The sequence below is a fragment of the Camarhynchus parvulus genome, chromosome 1A (genome assembly GCF_901933205.1).
Source record: "Camarhynchus parvulus chromosome 1A, STF_HiC, whole genome shotgun sequence".
Lineage (NCBI taxonomy): Eukaryota > Metazoa > Chordata > Aves > Passeriformes > Thraupidae > Camarhynchus > Camarhynchus parvulus.
Window position 1 is genome coordinate 10,951,893 of NC_044586.1, and position 19,993 is coordinate 10,971,885.

A 19,993-nucleotide genomic window follows, 5' to 3' on the forward strand; every position below is an offset into this window, starting at 1 on the left:
GGAAGAGAGTCAAGACAAACAGCAACTTTCTCCCACACAGCTTTTTGCATGTAATTTTCTTAAAGCATGTCACTTAAAAAGTGTGAAGGTGCTGTGTATGCTCAGAACTGAGTCAAGACCAAAATTCACTTAATTCTGAAATGCTTGGCCACCACATGGCACGTTCAGGTCACTCAGCTCCTCTAATTGTTATGTACCAGTGATAAGAACAACAGTAAGAATCAGAAGCCTTACCTTTTTACACATAGAGTAAATGATTTCTAAATGCTTTGGGTTAGACAGTAAAGTATCAGTGTCAATGGTCACATAATTATGCAAGAGAGGCATCATATCTGCAGAACAGGGAGAGCAAAAGAGAAAAAAGTTACAAGAAGTGCTAACCAGAGAGGTAGTCCTAAAGGGGAATACATTAGCTGATGGTTCTTGAATAGGGCTGGAAATGCAAACTCTGAAAGTCTTTTCTGGAAGAATTCTTCATAAAATGCACTATGCAGGGTGCATTCTTGGAACTAGATTCATTTTAATGAATCAATTTGTAGTTTCACATTAACTTTGAATATTCCACTTTCCTTGAGTTCAGGACCCCTACAACAACTGATCACACTGACAGATTTGCTTCTCCTACTTAAGTATCTCCTGTTACACTCCCACACTAAACAGACGGGCAGGGCATGACTCAAATACATGATCATTTTAAACCATGGCACTAAATGGAAGAGACCCTGATCTGCTAGAGATGAATTCTCAAACAGTAAAAATATCACTAGAACAGAAGTGACTTTACCTGCAAAGTATTCAAAGCAGTCCTGCTGGAAAACCTCGTACAGAACACCTAAAAGCTGCCACATCTGAGGTGAAATCATCTGGCATGTTAAGCTGAAGGCCAAGGAAAGAATTTCTTCATAAAACTCTGAAAAGACAATTTGAAGCAGGGTGCTTTACAAAAAAAATTTAACTTGCAAATACCTTGAAATCCGAAACTGAGTCCTGAGTCATGTAACAACTAGAAGACAGAAATTAGAAACTAAATCATACATAGAAAAATAAAACACATTGTAAAAGACTCTTTCAGACAGGCCTTGTGTTGGCTATAGTTACAATGATACGCATAGTTTTCCACTGTAAATATACACCAAAAAAATACATCAGCAGCACATTACTGATTTACTGAAAAATATGGTTTTTTCCTCAGTCTTTGCTTTTTCTGAAAAGCCTTATCACAAAAGTGTAACTTTTAGTGCAGCATACTGATGAAGCAGTAATTTAATTGCAGACCATGTCCATAAGAGACTAATGTAATTTAGACATTGTCCTTTAACACAATTAGCCAGAATTATAATCAGAACAGCATCTTCAGCTTTTGACCTCCAAAACACAATAGCCAATCTGACTAATGTACAAGAGTAGATCAGGAGAAACAAATTACAATGGTAAAGTAATGACTTATTCTTTAAAGAAACACACACAAAAAAGACGAAATTTTGTTCTGGAAGATAACAATAATTAATTTACATGTTTTTACATATCTCTAAAACATACCTATCACATGTTTCTGCAAAACAAGGCCAATGATCTGTAAACAAATGCTCTCGAGCTGTTGAGTGATCTGAAATAAAAACATTAAGCAGTTTATTTAAAAAATTAGAACTACAGCAATCAAATAAATGTATTTGACTAATTCAGTTTGAGAAGTTCTTCAAATCAAAAAGGCTTTTACAATTTTTTAAATGCTGCATTAACAATCATAATATTATGAAATAAGGTCTCACTGATGCAGAAAGAACCCCTTTACCCTGAATATGTGATTTGTGGGCATACACTGCACCATATTTGGGAGACCAATTCCTAGGAATTCTATCCAAGATATTGCTGGGTAAACTAAAGATGTGGGTCGTCACTGCAAAAAGCTAGGCTTATGCAAAATATTTCTTCTTAAATTCTATTTTAACATTCTGTAATACAACTAGCCACTGTGAAGAAAATTAACTCTACCCCAACCAAAACCAGCACATTCCGATGAAGCGTTTACCAAGTAAGGGCTAAGAATTTTACCCTTGGGACATAAATTCCCTTGACATTGAAAGCTGAAAATTAATAAATCACAAAAGTAAACTGGGCTTTAGATGAAAATCTGTCATAGATGGCTTGGTACCATCCCACTGCAGTAAATGCACGTTCATGGCAAATAATGCAACATACATAGAAGGGCTTCTTGTCATGAATGAAAGTGGGAAAGTACCAAGGAAAATCTCACCTCCTTGTGATCTTCCACAACTGTCAGGATTGTGTCAATTGTGTGCAAGATGCCCATGGCCATAACCGTTTTGTCCTCTACTTCCTCATATTCCTCGCTCTGAAGTACTTTACCAAATATTTCAGCCTGTGAACAAAACCAACCAACTTGACATTCAAGAGCAAACCCATGTTTCTAATTTGTCATTCAAAACCAAGGCAGCAGCAATGCCTTATCTCTAAGAGCTGTCAGCACTGAAAAATATGCTTGCTGCTTTTGAAATGGGAACACAGCAAATTAAAATCTCCTCTTTTTTTTTCAGAAGTCTACATTAAGTCATTTGAAATGCTAAATAGTTAGACCGTGGCTCATTAAAACCAGTGACACAAATCAGTGTCTTTGAAAAATCTATGGGTTTTAAAGATGCCTCATAGAGAAAAAACCCCATAAATACTGCAAATACTACGGGTGGACTCTTATAAAGATTACTTTAAACAGTGTGAACTTCAAGCAGAGTTCATTAAATGTTCACCAAACTAGGACATGCTTCTGACTGGAGTGGTCATTTACTATTGCTCTCACCAGGTGCTGGGTCATGTCCACAGCGATAGTGGCGACTTCCTGGCTGTACTCATAGATCATCTTCTGGATTACATTCGTGAGATCATCGTTCTCTGTCTCCCTGACAATGTGCAGGAGCTCATGCATCACTGGCCTTACATAAGGCTTCACGTATTCCTTGGCTACAAGATGAATAGAAAGCAGGTGAAATCAGCTATCCATAAACACAAATATACAGCATCTCCAAACTGCCAGGGAACTGACTATTCTTGAAAAAAATAAGTTTTTTAAATTTGAATTCACTAAAGAAATAAAAAAGCCAAAAACATACCCAAGGCAATTTTACAGTCTGTAACTCGTAGACAGAGTAAATAAATTGTGTAATATTGAAATGCCACCTACAGCTAAAATCCACTTTTGAAGGAATACTTGCTCTCATACATAAAGCAGTGCTCATTTTTAAACACACACTCTGCTTAAGTTCACTAAAAAAACCCCAAAGATGGGTGATATTTACTTTATAAATACACGCTGATTCTAACTTCTTTTGCATCATAAAAACTTCAAGTCAGAATTTTGGAATGTAATGAGCAAGTGAATCTGCCTAAACATGATAAAATATTCTGAAATCTATGTCTTCAAATGACAGAAATGTTTAGATAAATCTGCAACAACCTCCTTGTCTTGACAAAAAATCAATAGATCAGTGTATACAGCTGATGAATCACTGTCAGATACCTTGCTCTTGGTTGCTTATTAAGGTCTGAAGGGCTATGGCTGCTTCTACTTTGACAGGCATCTCCTTATCATCAATCAGGCTCTTCTTTGTCAGCTCTACTGCATTCCTCAAGTTCAGCTCATTGTGAAATTTCAAAGCACTGAATGAATGAAGTACCCAACAGGACTGCAAGGCAAAAAGAGAAGCAAGTAAGGGATTATGGCAATTTTAAGCATTTTTAACTGGGTCAAGACCAATGCTAACTATCTCCCTGCTTGCACACATTGCTTTTTCCCCCCCACTTAATTATGGTGTATTCTTTCATTAAATGTAGCACAGGTATTGCACTCAAGCAGTTCTTTACTATACCTTCCCAAATTCCAATAAATTCATTGTGCCCATAATTTGCATTCATTGCTTAGGTCCTTCTGGGGGAAATAAAATCAGAACAAAATAATGAAAACTGTTTGTCCATGACTGATATCAGCACTTGGGGATTTTCTTCAAGCAACACGCAAATTGATGTTACCTACTTGTAGAAATCCTGCCTATTCTTCACAGCCATCTCTGCTAATGAAAAATGGCCACAATTGCTGCTCAAATTCCCAAGTTTGATTGAAGAGGTGAACATTAATACAACACAGACCCTACATCAATTCCTTTAACTGAAAAATCATTTTTTAAAACAAAATTATGAAAAAAGCCAGCACAAGAATGTTATTTCAAATTTTACTATGTATTTACCTAATTTCTTTCAGTAACATTCAGAATGAAATCAAACTGCAAAGCAAGGAACCGTGGCAAATACTGGAATTGATGTAACAGGTGAACTTACTCGAGCTCTGAGGTATCCCAGGTTGGACATGAACAAGGGAAACACGTGATTCTGTAGCATCAGCTCCATTTGATCCTTGAAGACACTCTTCTGTGGGAGTAAGGAAAAATTCATTTTAGAGACCATTCATTTCACGTACTTCTTTCTAGCCCATAACGCATTTCAAATATCAACCATGGGAAACACAATAATTTGTCTATATAATAAAGGTATCCTCCCACAAAGAGAAGTTGATCCCTTACCTTGAATAGAACCAACTCAAAAGCACAGCAAGTTCAAAACCAGGCAAGTGAAAGAACTGTACATATAATATTTTACTTGGCATTATTCATTACAACATGTAAACTGGAATTTTCATGTTATTTAAGGCAATTAATATCAGCTGATTTTTCTTAAAAAGTAACAAGGATCAATAACCTAGTAATAACCTTCCTACAAAGGAGTCCATCTATACCTGAAGATAAATACGGGCTTAGTATGGAACAGATCTGGAGTTTCAAATGAACTACAGTTACTCTAAGTATCAAAGCTTACTATCTTGGACACTACAGCAACAAATCCCATCTTTTTTCATGTTTATTAATGGATGAAGATAATTCCTTTGTGACAGAAATTTCCTTAGCTGGAGAAGGACACTGGATGAGAGTTATTCTTCATTATTCCAACCTTAGCAAATCCCAAGATGCTCACCGAAAGCTAGAACCAGCATGGAGATTTGAGACTTTCCTTGTAGCCCCAAAATTGATAAAATACATGCTAGGGATGCTGTTACCATCCAAAGGAATGATTCAGTGGCAAAGACAGAAAAGGGTGAAATGGGACACTCAATACAACATGTATCTTACATGATCACACTTTCTTTCACCAATGCACACAGCATTTTTTCCACACTCGTTCCCCAGCCTTCACAGAGCTGGATGAAGGACTGAGCAGAGAAAAAACAGAGAGAAAGGAAAATACTGCTCTTTTGTGCACACTGGCCAGAAGTTTGTAGGCATTGAACTGGAGCTGCTGTGGGGAGCCAGGTGGCTCAGGCAAGCCCATTGTGTCTATGAGTTCCTTAGACTCAGGATCTCAGTCAGCTCAAGAGCCAGAAAGCACTTACAAATCCAGGATTTGATATGGAAGCAGCTGATGGAATGTTTCAATGTGTCAAATTCCGAACGCGAGAAATTCAAGTTTTAAAGAGGTCTGTGGTGTTCGGGGTTATTACTCTTTTAAAAAGTACAATATAACCTCATGTTTCAGGATTGAAAATTTCAAATAGGAGCAGAATACTGGAATAAATCCCCTTTCTTCCCCACAGGACAGAGATATATATGTTAATATGAAAGTCTCCTCACAACACAAACAATGTTGTCTCATTCACTGTTATACTCCTGGCATGAGGAAGGGCGTTTACAATCCAAAATAATCTACAAAAATTCTGTAAAAGTTACTGATGTTTCAGGATTTAAGATCAGAAAATAGATTGGTAAAAAAACAGATGGTCAATTCTGGTAAGATGTTGCTTGTAACTGAAGACACATCATGCACAGCTAGACAATTCAGATAAAATATAATAAATCACTTTTTAAAAGAAGCCTCCAGCACAAGATCACTATTCTCATGCTAAAAGTGATAATGCTTTGTCAATTACTTCTGACATGTAGCAAAGGCATATTTTGGACTCCATCATCTACAAAAGCATCAGGCAAACTGTAATAAATTTCAATTAGAGAGCAACAGTGTGCATTAAATTTGCATTCAGATTCCAGAAATACACCCAAAATTCTGAAGATGCTGTCTATAAAAAATGGAGGAAGGCTCCTTGTTCTTTTCAGCTTTTTTCAAAACTCCCAACTGGCAGATGCAATAAGATTAAAGGCACTTATTGAAGAGTGAAAAAGTTGGAAAGCTAGACAGAACATCCCTGTAATGTGTTAAGTAAACCTTTTCCTGGAGCCAGAAGAAGCCCATAACAGTGCAGGCTGTTGGGGAATTTCATAAAGAATCATAGGCCATGTTGCTGATAGAATGCATGTTTGCTTTCTTAACATTTCCATTTTCCTAGTAAAGCAGGAGGGGACCAACGGACTATCGTGTAACAAACAAACGGAGCTTTGAAAAAACGTGAGAAGGAAATATCTGTGTATAAAACTGTGATATAAAAACCAGGAAAGAATGTTCATATTTTTAAATAAACAGACTCTCATATTCTGATTGCAATCAGAGTGCAATCTCTCTACAGATTTTTTACAAATACGGCTAAGGGCTAGTCATACTTTATAAAGTAAGAGTGTTTTAATTTAAATCACAGCTCATAGCAAGAATTGCAAACTTGTTTTCATTTCTTTACTCACTTACCTTCAGCAAAATATCTGCTAGGGATCCTATAACATGCAAAGCTCCATCTTTTTTCCTAGGATCAATGTTTGGCTCTGTCAGAATCTGGTAGCAATATGCCATCATTTTTGGTAATACCTGTGCAGGACAGAAGATACACAATCCCTTTTAGTCAAGTTATTTTAATAGCATTGTTTAAAAAATTCCTATGACATTTTCAAGAAGAAATTTTGTCTTGGCCAGAGCAATGTGAGGTACTAAATGCAGCATCTTTCAATAGTTAAAGTGTAAAACTTTGGAATTTTCAACTTTTCAGCCAAACTGGTCAAAATTAGATTAATCTCCATGAAATTTCTCATTACTAATAGCAAGTAAGGTATTTTTGTCACTGTCTTGAAGCAAATCAAAAAAAGTGATGAAAAGGCAAAAGGCTCAAACAGCACCTCGCCCACTTTTTCTCTTCTTTCTGGCTTGTCTCACACATAAATATAAATGCATATGTGTGTGTGCATATATTTTCAAGGAAAGCTTGGACTAAAATCTCATAAACTTAATTTGATCTATTGATTTTGGCAGTAGTTTCTAAAGTTGACTAAGGAAAGTTTCTTGGCAGAACCAATGGCTGAATGTGATTTTCACACCTATTATGTCCTTTTCCAACATGCCACTGGGATGGTCTAAATACAAATTATGAAAATGAGAAGGAAGATCAGTCGACAAGAACTGTTTTGACAATAAAAAAGTAGGAAGGTCATATTCCACCTAATGTAAAGACTGTGTTCGCTGAAAATCCATCTGGAAATTGAGCTCCATGATTACTGTATGTTAAAATGGAACCTAGAAAAACATTTGACATTTTAGCCAACTGTGCTTTCTAGGGGGCTTGTCTGAGTATTTTTGTACAGGTCACTGGAAATACAGAAAGATCTACAGAAATGCTATGTAGTGTGACTAAAGAGTGACTATATGGAATGGGTTTTGTCCTTGCTAACTTCATTGCTGTTAAGAAGGATTTTAAATAGCATCAGTGAAAATTAATAAGGATCAAATCCACTTTCCCTCCTGCTACAGTTTGTGATGCTGAGAACAGCTGTGACACAGGCTGTTTGTAAACCTGGGAAAATCTATTCCAATATATCTATTCCAACCCATTTTGTATCTGGCAGATGCATTTTAAATCTGCAAAAAGAATCCACTTAGTGTTTATACACACCATATTTTAACTCTCACCAAACTGATAGCATTCAGCCAGGAAACATTTAACTATGTAGCAGCAAGTACATTTTTCAAGACTAGCTTCTTGTATCATCTTCAAATATATGGGGAAAGTAACTTTATTAAGGAAAACTCGAATAATTTAAAGCCACTGATATCATACCTCTTTTCTCTTCTTTGCAGCAGTGTAAAGGAGATTCTGCGCTGCTGTTGTTGTGGATGCATAGTCTTCAAATACATCTAAAAAAATGGGGAGAAAAATTAATTTAAAAATTTCCTTTCTGAATAATACATTTTTTATAAACCATCTTGGTTTTGGGATATCACAAAATCTGGATGAATATATAACCTCAAAATTACTGACATGATTGTCTTCACTTCCTGGTTAAAGAGTCAGACCCAAGCTTATGTCACACACCTTACTTCTGGCCTTCCAAATCCACTGCCACTCTTCATTCCCTTAATTAAGTATATTCTATTTATTCATTAGCTCTTTTGAGACCATATACAAGGGATAAAAAATCCTGTCTCTTTTTTAAATCAAAACCCCTATAGGAAGAATAATACACTCCAGTATCATCTGTATACCACATGTACACATTTTTGACTTGATTTTATTAAAACCTCATGGGAAACTTTTTGTACATAAAATCTACTTAGATCTGGAGTAGTTTTAAATCTGCTGAAAGGTCAAGTTTTTTTATTTCATTCACTGCAACTAAACCTCTGCTGTTCATATTGAAAGTGTAATTTATATTTTGAAAAAAAGATCTGCGCTGCAAACATGTTCTAATCCAAACATCCCCACACAAATTAAACCAAACTAAAAGATCTTCAAATGCTATCTCAAAATGTGACTCAAATTACACACCAACTTTTCCCAAAGACTTTTAGATAAAACATAATTAGGAAATACTACCAGATCACTGGAATCCTTGTTCCAAACGAAAAAGTGCCTCAAAAAATTCAATTTAATGTACTTTGATACATGAGTGTAATGTACTTTGAGTGGTTTTTTACCTTCCATGATACAATCTGAATCTGTTTTTAACTGCCTCAGCTACACATAAAAATAAGATTCACTACTTACACAGAAAGAACTGAATTCACACTCCAAATATCAAGGATGTATGTATACCCTAGTGATCAACACTATATTGTAATTAATTTGTTGCATAACAACTCTCCAAGCTTTTAAATAATTCTATGAATATTTAAATTCCATTTTCACATACACTAATCCCAAATCAACTAATTAAAATTTCCCAAATGCTGCATATATATCTCTGTGGTGCCTGGCTTGCAGGAGTTTTCCAGCTAAAATTGCTGTACATTTAAAGTACCTTTCTCCTTTTCAATGACATGAATCTTTTAATAAATGCAATTATTCATAATATGGCCCTATGTGTTATTCCCAAGATTTTGCACTGCGTCTTTTGAAGGAATATATATATCTAATTATCTTACAATTGAGCAGTAGTAAGTGGCAGAAGAATGCTGAAGGCACTGACAATTTTCAACAGGGAAAGAGTAAGACAGGCCTCTTCTGGTCAAAGTGAGAGCTGCAGGAACCTGCAGACAGCTGGCACATCTGCAAGCCAGGATTCTGAAACAGGCACTAACAAGGGAGCAAGCCAGTCTGTCTGGGCTGCTCTGAGCACAAGTGAAGTAGAAAAAAACTCTGAGAGAAGCATTTAGATCAAAGCTACCAGCCCCATAGCCCAAATTCACCTGATCTGCCACGTGGTTTTAACTACAGATTGGTGAGATTTAAGAAAAAAGTTTTGTTCTTCCCATTGTTCAGGTGAAGAGAGACAGTACAGCAGCCATGCTGATCACTGGAACTACAGGGTACAGTTATGATGAAAGCAAAAAATAAAGCCAAATTACCAAATTTCATGCGGATGTACTCATATGGATCCTCTTGCCAGAGCTCCTCATCCTCATCTTTGTAGCACATTAGAGAGAATATCACCTCTTCTGTTATGGTCTAATTTTAGAAAAGCCAAATACATGTAAGTACACATAAAATTCAATTCCAGTACAGCTGCCCTCCACCATGCACTAATTTATTAGACTTATTTTTCTGGAGAACTACATTCCTTTAAGCAGTGCTCTTCTATTTTGTCTACCAGAAACAAATTCACATTATTATAGGTACTTTCCTTTTGAAACAGTCCCAGACAGCAGCAGTAGTTATACAATCTATCTTTGCAATATTACATTACCATGCACAAAATACACTTCAGGACCTAGTCTGTACACAGCAGAATATTACATTCTGCAGAAGGATCTCACCAATGCAATACTTAACGTGAGAATGGATTTCAGAGTCCTTCCCCTTAAAAGTCATGGAATTAACTAACTACACCGGGGATCTTATGATATGAAAAAATAAAAGAGCAGGAAGATCACTTTTCATTTGTTCTTTAGTTCACTTATAAAACATGTCCTTAAAAGAGGGTTTAGCTCCTCTTAGATGAATGTTCTCTTTGTGCACTATCTTTGCACTACAATCAAAAAATCTATGACAATTCTGAACACCAGTAACTAATAAAAGCCAGAACACTATGACTTTATAGCAGACTGTAAAAATTCAAATAAAGAACTTATGGAACAGAATCTTTGCTTGAGTTAACATTATCTGCAATAAAGGTAGTCATATATTGCAAAATACAACCACATTTGTGTAGAAATGCTATTTTATTTTCCAGATCAATTGCTGAATGATTAGTGAAACCTTCTTTAAAAACACAAAACTTGAGGGGCTGGGGGGTGTTTTTTAACCCCTCTGATGACATGTATTGTTTATGACTGGGTTTTAAGCACTGACCTGTATGTGTGGCTTCATTTGCTTCCATGTGATAGAGTGAATCACCCCTTGGTTCAGATAATTCAATGTTTGCTGAAGAACACGTGGTGCAACATAGTCTTTTTGCCTGTACTGGTCTAAGATTCTTAAGAGAACCTAAAGAAATGACAAATTGGTATTTTTAAATGAAGACTGAAAATTCTGCCTCATGCATAAACATGCAGTGCACTTCCTCAGTGAATATACATGAACAGATAAAGTAGTTTTACAGCAGATGTTCGAGCATTAGAAATCATTATAATGCCTTTGATCCAAAAATCATAAATAATTTAAATATCAAGGTTCTAATCCTGCAAACATTTATGCAGATGTCCACCTTTACTACTAGCCCTACCATGTGATCACTTGTGATTATAAACCAAAGATATACTTCAATAGTGAGAGGCTCACAGTTTACAGAGGTCTCAGCAAAACCTGAAATAGGTAAGGAAAAGGCACAGTGAGATTTTCAAACTGGTGGCTTCTATACCTGCTAAATGGTGTCTGCATTCATATTTAATAACAGGTCCCTAAAGAAGACAAATTACTTTGGAAAAACAGTGAAGAGAGCAGAAATACTAAACCAGGAAAGAAAAATAGGTTCACCTAAGGCTCTGAATCAAAAGAGCTGCAAACCCCTTAACTTCAATTAGCTATTGTAGCCATCAGATGGTATCACCTGGCATGCTATTACAAACTTTACCACACAAAGCTCCCTTGGTAAAAAATTTTCCTCTACTAAGAAAAAAACACAGTACAAAGGTACTAATATGCACCACTGGCAGGTGAATTATTAGTAAGTGTAAAGAAGTGGCATATACATGAATAACAATAAGAGTCAAGGGCAATGCATAACAAAATTTTGAGTCATATGCTTTCAGCAGAACAATTCTGCTTTGTAATTCTTCAGAACATTATAATAAATTTTATTATGAATATAGCTCCCTCATTAGGAATATAAGTTTGATGTTAAGTCTTTTATATGAAATGCTCCAAGGACAAGAACTGTCTGTATCTTATACAGACTCTAGCACAATGTCAGCACTTGTCAACTGATGAATAAATAACAAAGGCTTATTCACAACAGAATTCTTACTAACCCTGCAAGGAATAATGATAAATCACTATTTAAGAGACCGAAATTGAAGAAATGTGCAGATCATCCAGTACATTTATCTTGAAAGCTAAACTGTTTCTTCTGCAACATAGTTTAATACCTTAACAGACAAACTTTAAGTATTGCAAATTATAACTGCCCATGGGAGTCCATTTTTCTGCTCAAAAGTTACACATTGCAAGGCATTTAGAAAGGATATTTGGCTATTTCCCTTTTCAATTAATTTACTGCCTTACCACAACCATTCCCCTCCTTAGTTCTTCCTGATGGATAAACTATTCTGTTGTCAGACTGGATGAAGAAGAGTAATTTTGTTTAGCAACTTTATCAGAACTGAACTGTCTCCACACACCATGTTAAACACAAATAATTAGCATTCCTAACAAAAATAAAATTTCCTTGCAAAAGGTAAATTTAGGTTATAGTTTCACATAATATGCTTTCCAGGAATAAAATAATGTTCATTGCTGTTCTCCAGACATCTTCTAATCTGCTTGTATTTTCCTGAAATAAAACACTATCATTGGATTAGTGTGACAGGCCTGAAAATACACCCTTCTGTGAAATGAGGCCTCTGCCAAAAGTGTTCCTCTCAGTTGTATCTAGAGTGCTTATACATGACAATAATACCATTTTATCAGCACTCACCTTTTCTGAGAGTTTTCCTGCAGTGTTTTTTGAGCTGCTGAAAAATTGTGTTATTATACCTCAGCTGTATGGCACTGAGTTCTAAAGAACTTCTCAGTCACTACAAGGAAAACCTGCCAGACTCTCATCATTTTTGTTCAATAAATGAACCTCAACACAAGCACTGTTAAAAAGTAATACATTTCTTCAGTCAAAATAATGCAATTCATAAAAAATTAACTGTGCTTACCTGTTGTATGCCCACAGCATAGGTTTTTAAAAAGAAGTCTGAGAATTCAAAGTATTCTTTAGTTACATTTCCAGGACTTCCATATCTTTAAAAGGAAAAGGACAGAAATATTTACACTGTGAAAAGTCTGTGGTGTCAGAAAAATACAGTACTTCCTAAACCATACAGGACCCTGAGTGGTCTTGCATCAGCAAAGGAAAAATTTACCAGGTTCGTTCTAAGCCATCCTTTCCCATGTAACACTTGACTTCCCTTTTCTTAAATTATCCCAAGCTAAGGTATTATACTCAAGCAAACATGACTTTTTGTCACAAGTTCTGTAACTTCCATGTTTATGGATTTCTTTTCAAATCTTCCCCTGCCTTTACGTTTGATAATATAAACACTTGGAGCTGAGGGTATTAAAATAAATATGTAGTTAGATAGATTTACTTTTCCTGTGGGGTAAGTTTCTTGCCATCAAGGGAGCCAAATCATTTCACTAAGAACTGAGACCAGCAGTTGTGCCAGTGCAAGGCAGAGGACAGCAGCAGGAAAACCTCTTGAGTGACCAGGAGTTGTTAAATTGCTCAAACTGTCTTCTCTATTTGCATGCCAAGTAATGGTACAGATCTGTAACCCAAATTTAGTTTTTAATCAGTTACCTTTCAAAGAGACGAGCTACAATATGCAATGCCCACTTCTTGCATTTCCACCACACCAGCTCTGGTCTATCATCTTCATCAATTTGCAAAGTCTCCTACAAACAAACACATTCATTTTAAATTAGTTATGTCATTTGTTGGGAAGCAATTATGCTTTAAATATTCCTTGCTAAGTAAACTAATATAAACACACAACATGAACTAAAGCTATGGTTCTGTTAACAGTTATATGAGACTCAGGATTTTTCAGTTATCTTAATTAGGCAGTATAATGTCTATGTGCAATACCTGCACAATGCCTGTATTTAATTTTAAAATTATGCATATTTAAGAAATGCAAATTCTCAGATACACTTGAATACTACGTCACTCTGGCTCAAAAATCCGAGGATAAGAATCTTAAGAAAAGCACACTTAGAAAATTTTTCCTCAAATAGCAACACACAAGTTTCAGAGGTCTTTACAAAGCTAGAACTCACCAGTGGTACATTTCTATCAATGATGGTCCGGCAAGATCTCCATCCACTGAGTCATAGTCTGGTTATTCACCAACTGGAGGGGCAATGCATACTGCAATAAGGGAAAAAACACAGGTATGAAATACTATATTTCTCTGTAAAAGGCAAAGATTTCTGCAGCAGTTACATTCTAAGGATGATGAGGTTTTAAGTGAAATTAAAACCAATTAGGTTACATATCAACACTACTCTAATTGCATCTCTCTTGGTACAATTTGAAAAGGAATTTCTGAGCAGATACATTTTGAGGAAAGTTCCTCGGTCTAAGAACTTGCCAATTGCCTTTGTTTTTCTTCTTCACAACAGCCCAGGTACCTTTTAGGATTACAGCAGTATCAGCATTACAGGGCTTTGGCAAACTAATAGCATTTTAGCAAGAAGAATGTACTCACTACTGACAGAACCAGAGGACACAGTCTTAAGCTGCACTAAGGGAAATATAGGTTGGATATTAGGAAGTTTTTTATGGAAAGAGTGATAAAGTACTAGAATGGTCTGCCTGGGGAGGTGGTGGAGTCACCACCTCTGGATGTGTTTAAAAACAACTGGACATGGTTTAGTTGAGGTTTAGGGCATGGGCTGGACTCAATGGTCTCGAAAGTCTTTTCCAACCTGCTCATTCTGTGATTCACAACTACTACCTAGCTACTATCCACAAACCTCACTTCTCTACAAAATCCAAGTAATGATATTCAGACAAGTTATTGAAAAGAAAAATAGGATCTTGGTATTTTTTAAATTCTTCATTCATTTAGAAACAAACTATTTTAGCTTTTCAACACACCCTAAGAATTTTCAGGCTGTTCCTAATGAAGGATTTGGTTTGGTTTCTGATTGTAAGTACTCCTTCACAAAACTCATCTCAGTAAAAGCCAAACTCATCTCTCTGAAGTGCTTGTGCCTTAACACATAGTATCCGCCAGATTTTCAGCAGGTAATGAGAAATGCCTCCTAGTGAAGTGCAACATTTGACAATGACACTACAATATTCATTACTGACACTTTCAGAGACCAACCATATGGTCTAGATACCTAGTTTGTATCAGGCTACGTGCAACTATATAAAAATAGGAACACTCTCTAGTGAGCTTGCAGATACAATGTGCAAAAGCACCCTGCATTCATTAAAAATTTAATCTGGGTGATGATGTGATCAGCTTCAAAGTAGAAAAATCTATAAATATCCTATTTCTATAATAGCTATTTATTGTACATGACTTTTCCTATCCAAAAGGGTATTCTTATTCTATCACACCTCTGAACGTACTGAAAGTGGTCATTGCACCCAGCAAAGTAAAAGTTTGGTTTTCCTCTACACAGATGCCAACCTGAACAAGAGCATAGAAGATTTTTAAGATTTGTTTCTGAAGCAGTACAGAGTAATGGGAGTTATCAGGCAGAAGCTGGATCATCTGTTGCTGAATCCGAGGCAAAAATATTTGCATGGCTGCTATGAGGGGATCTCGTTCCTCTGCCTTTTTGTACCTGCAATGGAAACAAAAATGTTGGTCCAGAATCTACACACTGGCAAGTCTAATGCCTATTCCCCACCAACAATTTAATTTTGGTGCCCTAAAAAACCCAAAAAAAAAAGAATATCCAGCACTCAGTCTATCACTCTCCCCTCCTCCAATCCCTATCTGAACCGTTTGTGCAAATTCACTAAAAATACCTATAAAGAAAACAATGGAAAACAATAAACATTGCCTTACACAAAGGCAGTTACTGAGAGGAAGAACTACTGTTCTTTACTACTGAATTGTCACCTCACAGGGGCAGGGACTTGAGTTTCTCTGCTGTTCATACCAATGTTAAACCCAAGCTGGGCGTTGAACAGATGGGAGTGAACAGCCATTGAAAGGGAAAGACAATTCCTTGCTTTGGAAAAGATTCCCTTTCTCCATTTACATTCCTTTTGTGTGGTTTACACATATGTTTCTAATAATAGGCAATTAAAAAAAATATGAGTGATAAGCCCCACTACACTGCTCCTAATTTATGCTGTGTGGATTTAGACTTCTTGCCAGGAAGATGCTACAGGTAACAATATGCAATAGCAGTATGTGACAATGACAGCACTGTATTCATGACATAAAAGCAGAAAATAATTTGCATTCATACATTTAGAATTTGGGGTATCTTCAAACAAAGGATTTTTTTTACAGCCAGATCGAAAGTATAGTCTCAAGAAAAAAGATGCAGTAAATTCATACAGATTATTGCTGGCAGCTCTGCTTTCAATTCACTAATGATACAAAGACGATGAATATTTTTCATTTATTTGCAGGAAAGGAAGCATATGATAATTATTAATTCCCATTTTCTACCTGAATTCCCTTGTAGAACTGCCAGTGCTCTTAAGAATGTCATTTTCAGTAATCAACTTAGACTGAAAGTACGAATTCCTCATCTACTGATGGACATCAACTTACTCATAAGTCTTCACCAGCTGATAGAGGCACAGGAGGCTCCCAAGCCAGCTGCCACTGTTTGGAGACTGCAGGTAGTATCCTATCTTGTCTACCACAGCTGTCCAATGGCCAGGGAAGTCATGTTTAATGATAGCACGGAGGCACATTGTCAGCTGGGCTCTAGTGCAGGGAGGGAAAAAAATGTAAGTGAATAAGGTCATAACATAGTGGTTAAATTAAAGGATAAATCCCAAATCTTGGTTTATTGGCTACAATACCTGTATTACATCATAAGCATCAAACATATTTTGACAGCACTGAAAGAGTTTTGGGAGTAGCAGAGGAAAAGCAAGAAAAAAATCCGACTGGATTTAACTTAAAAGAATAAACTAATTTCAGAATATTTTAGCTACTTTTCTCCCTCTCTCTTCATATGTATCAAGCAGTATTTTAAAAGAATTACTTGCTTATGGAACCAGCTAGCTTTGTGCTTTGACAATGAATGTTTATACTTGCTTATCAAGCTGAAAGCAACCACAAAAACACAAATTTGTATGTTTTCATTAAAGAATAATGGCCTTGTTACGATCCAAGCCACAGTCTCCTCAAGAAATTACAATTTTCCTGGGACCTTCTAGAACAGCACTTTCTCAACCTCCAAAGCATATGGCAGAGCCAATTAGTTAAACAACATCTTACTGTTTCTCTCCTGCCACACACTTTTAGATGTCACTCACAATGGGGAAGCAAGGCAGAACTGTTGATTGACTAAACTGAGGTGTGACTAAAAAAGCTGAGCAGCACTGAACTAGAATCTGTGGAGAAATTCTTTTAGTTCTGCTAAGTAATGAAAAAACAAAGCCTGCAGAAAATATCAGTTCCCATCCTATCAGCCTCACTTTAATTAAAGGGGTGAAAAATCATAACTGTAGTATGTCTGTGATTCTTAACTATTCTTCCAGCAAAAGCAGAACCACAATTCTTCATTCTTTTAATATCTTAAAACCAAGAACTCTAATACATAGTTAAATACTGGGGTTACAAATAAAAATTAATAAAGTAATTAAGAAAAAGGCTACTAGAAAAAAGGAATCTTGGACAGTATTTCCCTGAATGGTTAATTCCATATTGCAGACAGCCCTGTATACACTATCTGCCTTGAATCAGCCAAACAGACAGGCTGTTACTACAGCAAGTGTTATAAGACACTTTGAACACCCTTAGAGGATAAACCACACCGCAGGGCTCGCTGCCAGGTTACTACTTTTCTGAAAAACACCCATGAATAAGTGTAAACAGATTATTATTACTTTGGCAAAAAAAGTACTTGTCTCATCTTCCAAAACACAGAGATTCTAATGTTGACAACTGTGATGGTGTTCACAGGGGTCCCAGGAAGAGAGAAGAGCCGAGAATGTTGACTCCATGTTTCAGAAGGCTTGATTTGTTATTTTATGATATATATTATATTAAAAATATACTAAAAGAATAAAAGAAAGGATTTCATCAGAAGGCTAGCTAAGGATAGAAAAGGAATGATAACAAAGGTTTGTGACTGACTGAGATGGTCCAGACAGCTGGACTGTGATTGGCCATTAATTAGAAACAACCACATGAGACCAATCACAGATCCACCTGTTGCATTCCACAGCAGCAGATAATCATTGTTTACATTTTGTTCCTGAGGCCTCTCAGCTTCTCAGGAGAAAAAATCCTAAGGAATGGATTGTTCATAAAACATGTCTGTGACATACAACATCAGACTGGCAGGTCTGAAAACCTGAGCAACAGAACCACCTGTGTGCAATGTAAGGTACCTCACTAAGTCAGGAGAACGAATGATTCCCTCTACAATGTTATCCCGAATCTGCTGCCGATCGTTCTCATGGATGTTAAACGGGAAAACCGCTTCTCCAGGGGGCGGCTCACGGTCCGGCCAGTACTGGGTCACCATGTTCTTCAGGTAAATGGCAGCTAAGGATAGACAGAGGGGAAAGAATAGCTAAATTCTAAAGAAAAAGAATAATTTAATTCTACACATTGCCCAATGCTCAACATGCAGAATGGCTAAAAGTAGAATAAGGAGTTGAAAAGGCAACTGAAAACCACCACCTGAATTCTTAACAATTATGGGCACTGAGCAAAGCTGAATTAGAAAAACATTTTTCTTACAATTTCACACAAGATAAGGCTCAAGCACCTGATCAGAACAGAGCAGGATAACACTTCCATCAGCATCTGTGTCAAGGTACATTTTTACTACAGCAGTCTTCCATATGAAAATAATATCCCATCATTCTAAACAAGCCAACAAAAATCTACTTATGTGTGTTCTCACTCACTCCTAAAACAAGGACTCAAGCTCATTTGGAAGGCTTGTGTAAACAAATCACTGCACACACAGATGGGACACTCTGCTTGGGGAAATGCCCAGTATGAAACTGGCACATGGCCTACCTTCTATTCAGACAGAAATGTTTGTTGTGAATTCCCTAAGCTTTATTTCACTATTAGGATTTCCCATAATACCTGTGAATTGTTCCCTTCTGTCTCACATGAAAAAACCAAGAAAAATAAAGTTAATCTTCAACAGAAAATAAAGCAGCATTAATGTATCAGTACTAAAATGCCTGAAGGCATTCTTCAGGAAACATAAGAACTAGGGTATGAGGCATTAAAGGAATGTTCTTAATAAACTCTTATGCCTGGACACTGTTTTGGTTGATTACTAGCTAGGGTTTTAAAGTAGAAATAAGATATCCTTGGGTACAATCTTTCTTTTGGTGATAAGAAATTGCAAAGCATGAAAACATGCAGTCTGTAAAATATTTTATAGGAGCAAGAGGAAAAAAAGCTCTTTGTCTATGACATGCCAGACTAGTCAGACAAGAAACAGGTCCTGAAAGACCAGCCCAAGACTTTAATCTATTTTGTCCATAGGTCTTGTTGTTATACAAATTTTTGGCTTTTAAAAAATTCCCAGGGAAATCTGTTGGCTTGAAAATATGACTTAAATGTGCTTCTCCATTTTACACCCCTCTTCTGCAAAAAAAATAATTACATTCTACATAGTTGGTTTTTTCCCTGAATGGTACTGAAATGAGAGATTAATTTATAAAAATAACCTTATGGAGTTTAGATTAAGCCTCAAACTTTACCACAGAATGGACTAACAACACCATTCAAAGTTGGATTATCTTTGAAAAAATAAAGGCCGGCATGACAAACAGAATATGTCAGCACGCTCCAAAGCACTCAGGGGATTAATGGGATCTGTACAAAAAAAAACCCCAACAGTGCTTCTATGGGAAATGCTGTTCCACAGGATAAAAACAAAGCTGTGAATGAAACAGTATTAATTAATTTACTGAAAGGCCTGAACAGTCTCTGTATCTGACAAACATATTACACAGGAGTGGTTAAAATGGATTATGAGAATTTAGAATCTGATCTTCCACAAATGCATACACTAAAGTTAACTGCACCACTACACCTGAACTCACACACACAGCTGAGCAATCCTTCCAGACATGCTCAGACTGTAACTGTGCAACTTATCAGTGATGTGACCTTCCCTCATATCTACTTATTTAAGCCACCAAGATACTGACTAAATGTATGTGGCTACCCTTGATCTGTGAATTAAGGAGTGATTTCCCTTTTTCAGAAATTTTCACTTTTCCAGAGA

At 36.4% G+C, this 19,993-nt stretch overlaps 1 protein-coding gene across 1 annotated transcript in view; it reads right to left on the reverse strand.

Annotated features, from left to right (window-relative positions):
• Positions 1-19,993, reverse strand: part of IPO8 (importin 8) — a 47,615-nt gene that overhangs the window by 18,847 nt on the left and 8,775 nt on the right. The window contains 18 exon segments of the mRNA XM_030959731.1: positions 235-332; positions 785-910; positions 1,540-1,606; positions 2,255-2,380; positions 2,816-2,976; positions 3,533-3,698; positions 4,348-4,437; positions 6,694-6,810; positions 8,051-8,127; positions 9,778-9,877; positions 10,721-10,855; positions 12,733-12,817; positions 13,377-13,471; positions 13,856-13,885; positions 13,887-13,946; positions 15,223-15,379; positions 16,327-16,485; positions 18,123-18,279. Coding sequence (XP_030815591.1) covers positions 235-332; positions 785-910; positions 1,540-1,606; positions 2,255-2,380; positions 2,816-2,976; positions 3,533-3,698; positions 4,348-4,437; positions 6,694-6,810; positions 8,051-8,127; positions 9,778-9,877; positions 10,721-10,855; positions 12,733-12,817; positions 13,377-13,471; positions 13,856-13,885; positions 13,887-13,946; positions 15,223-15,379; positions 16,327-16,485; positions 18,123-18,279 — 2,006 coding nt within the window.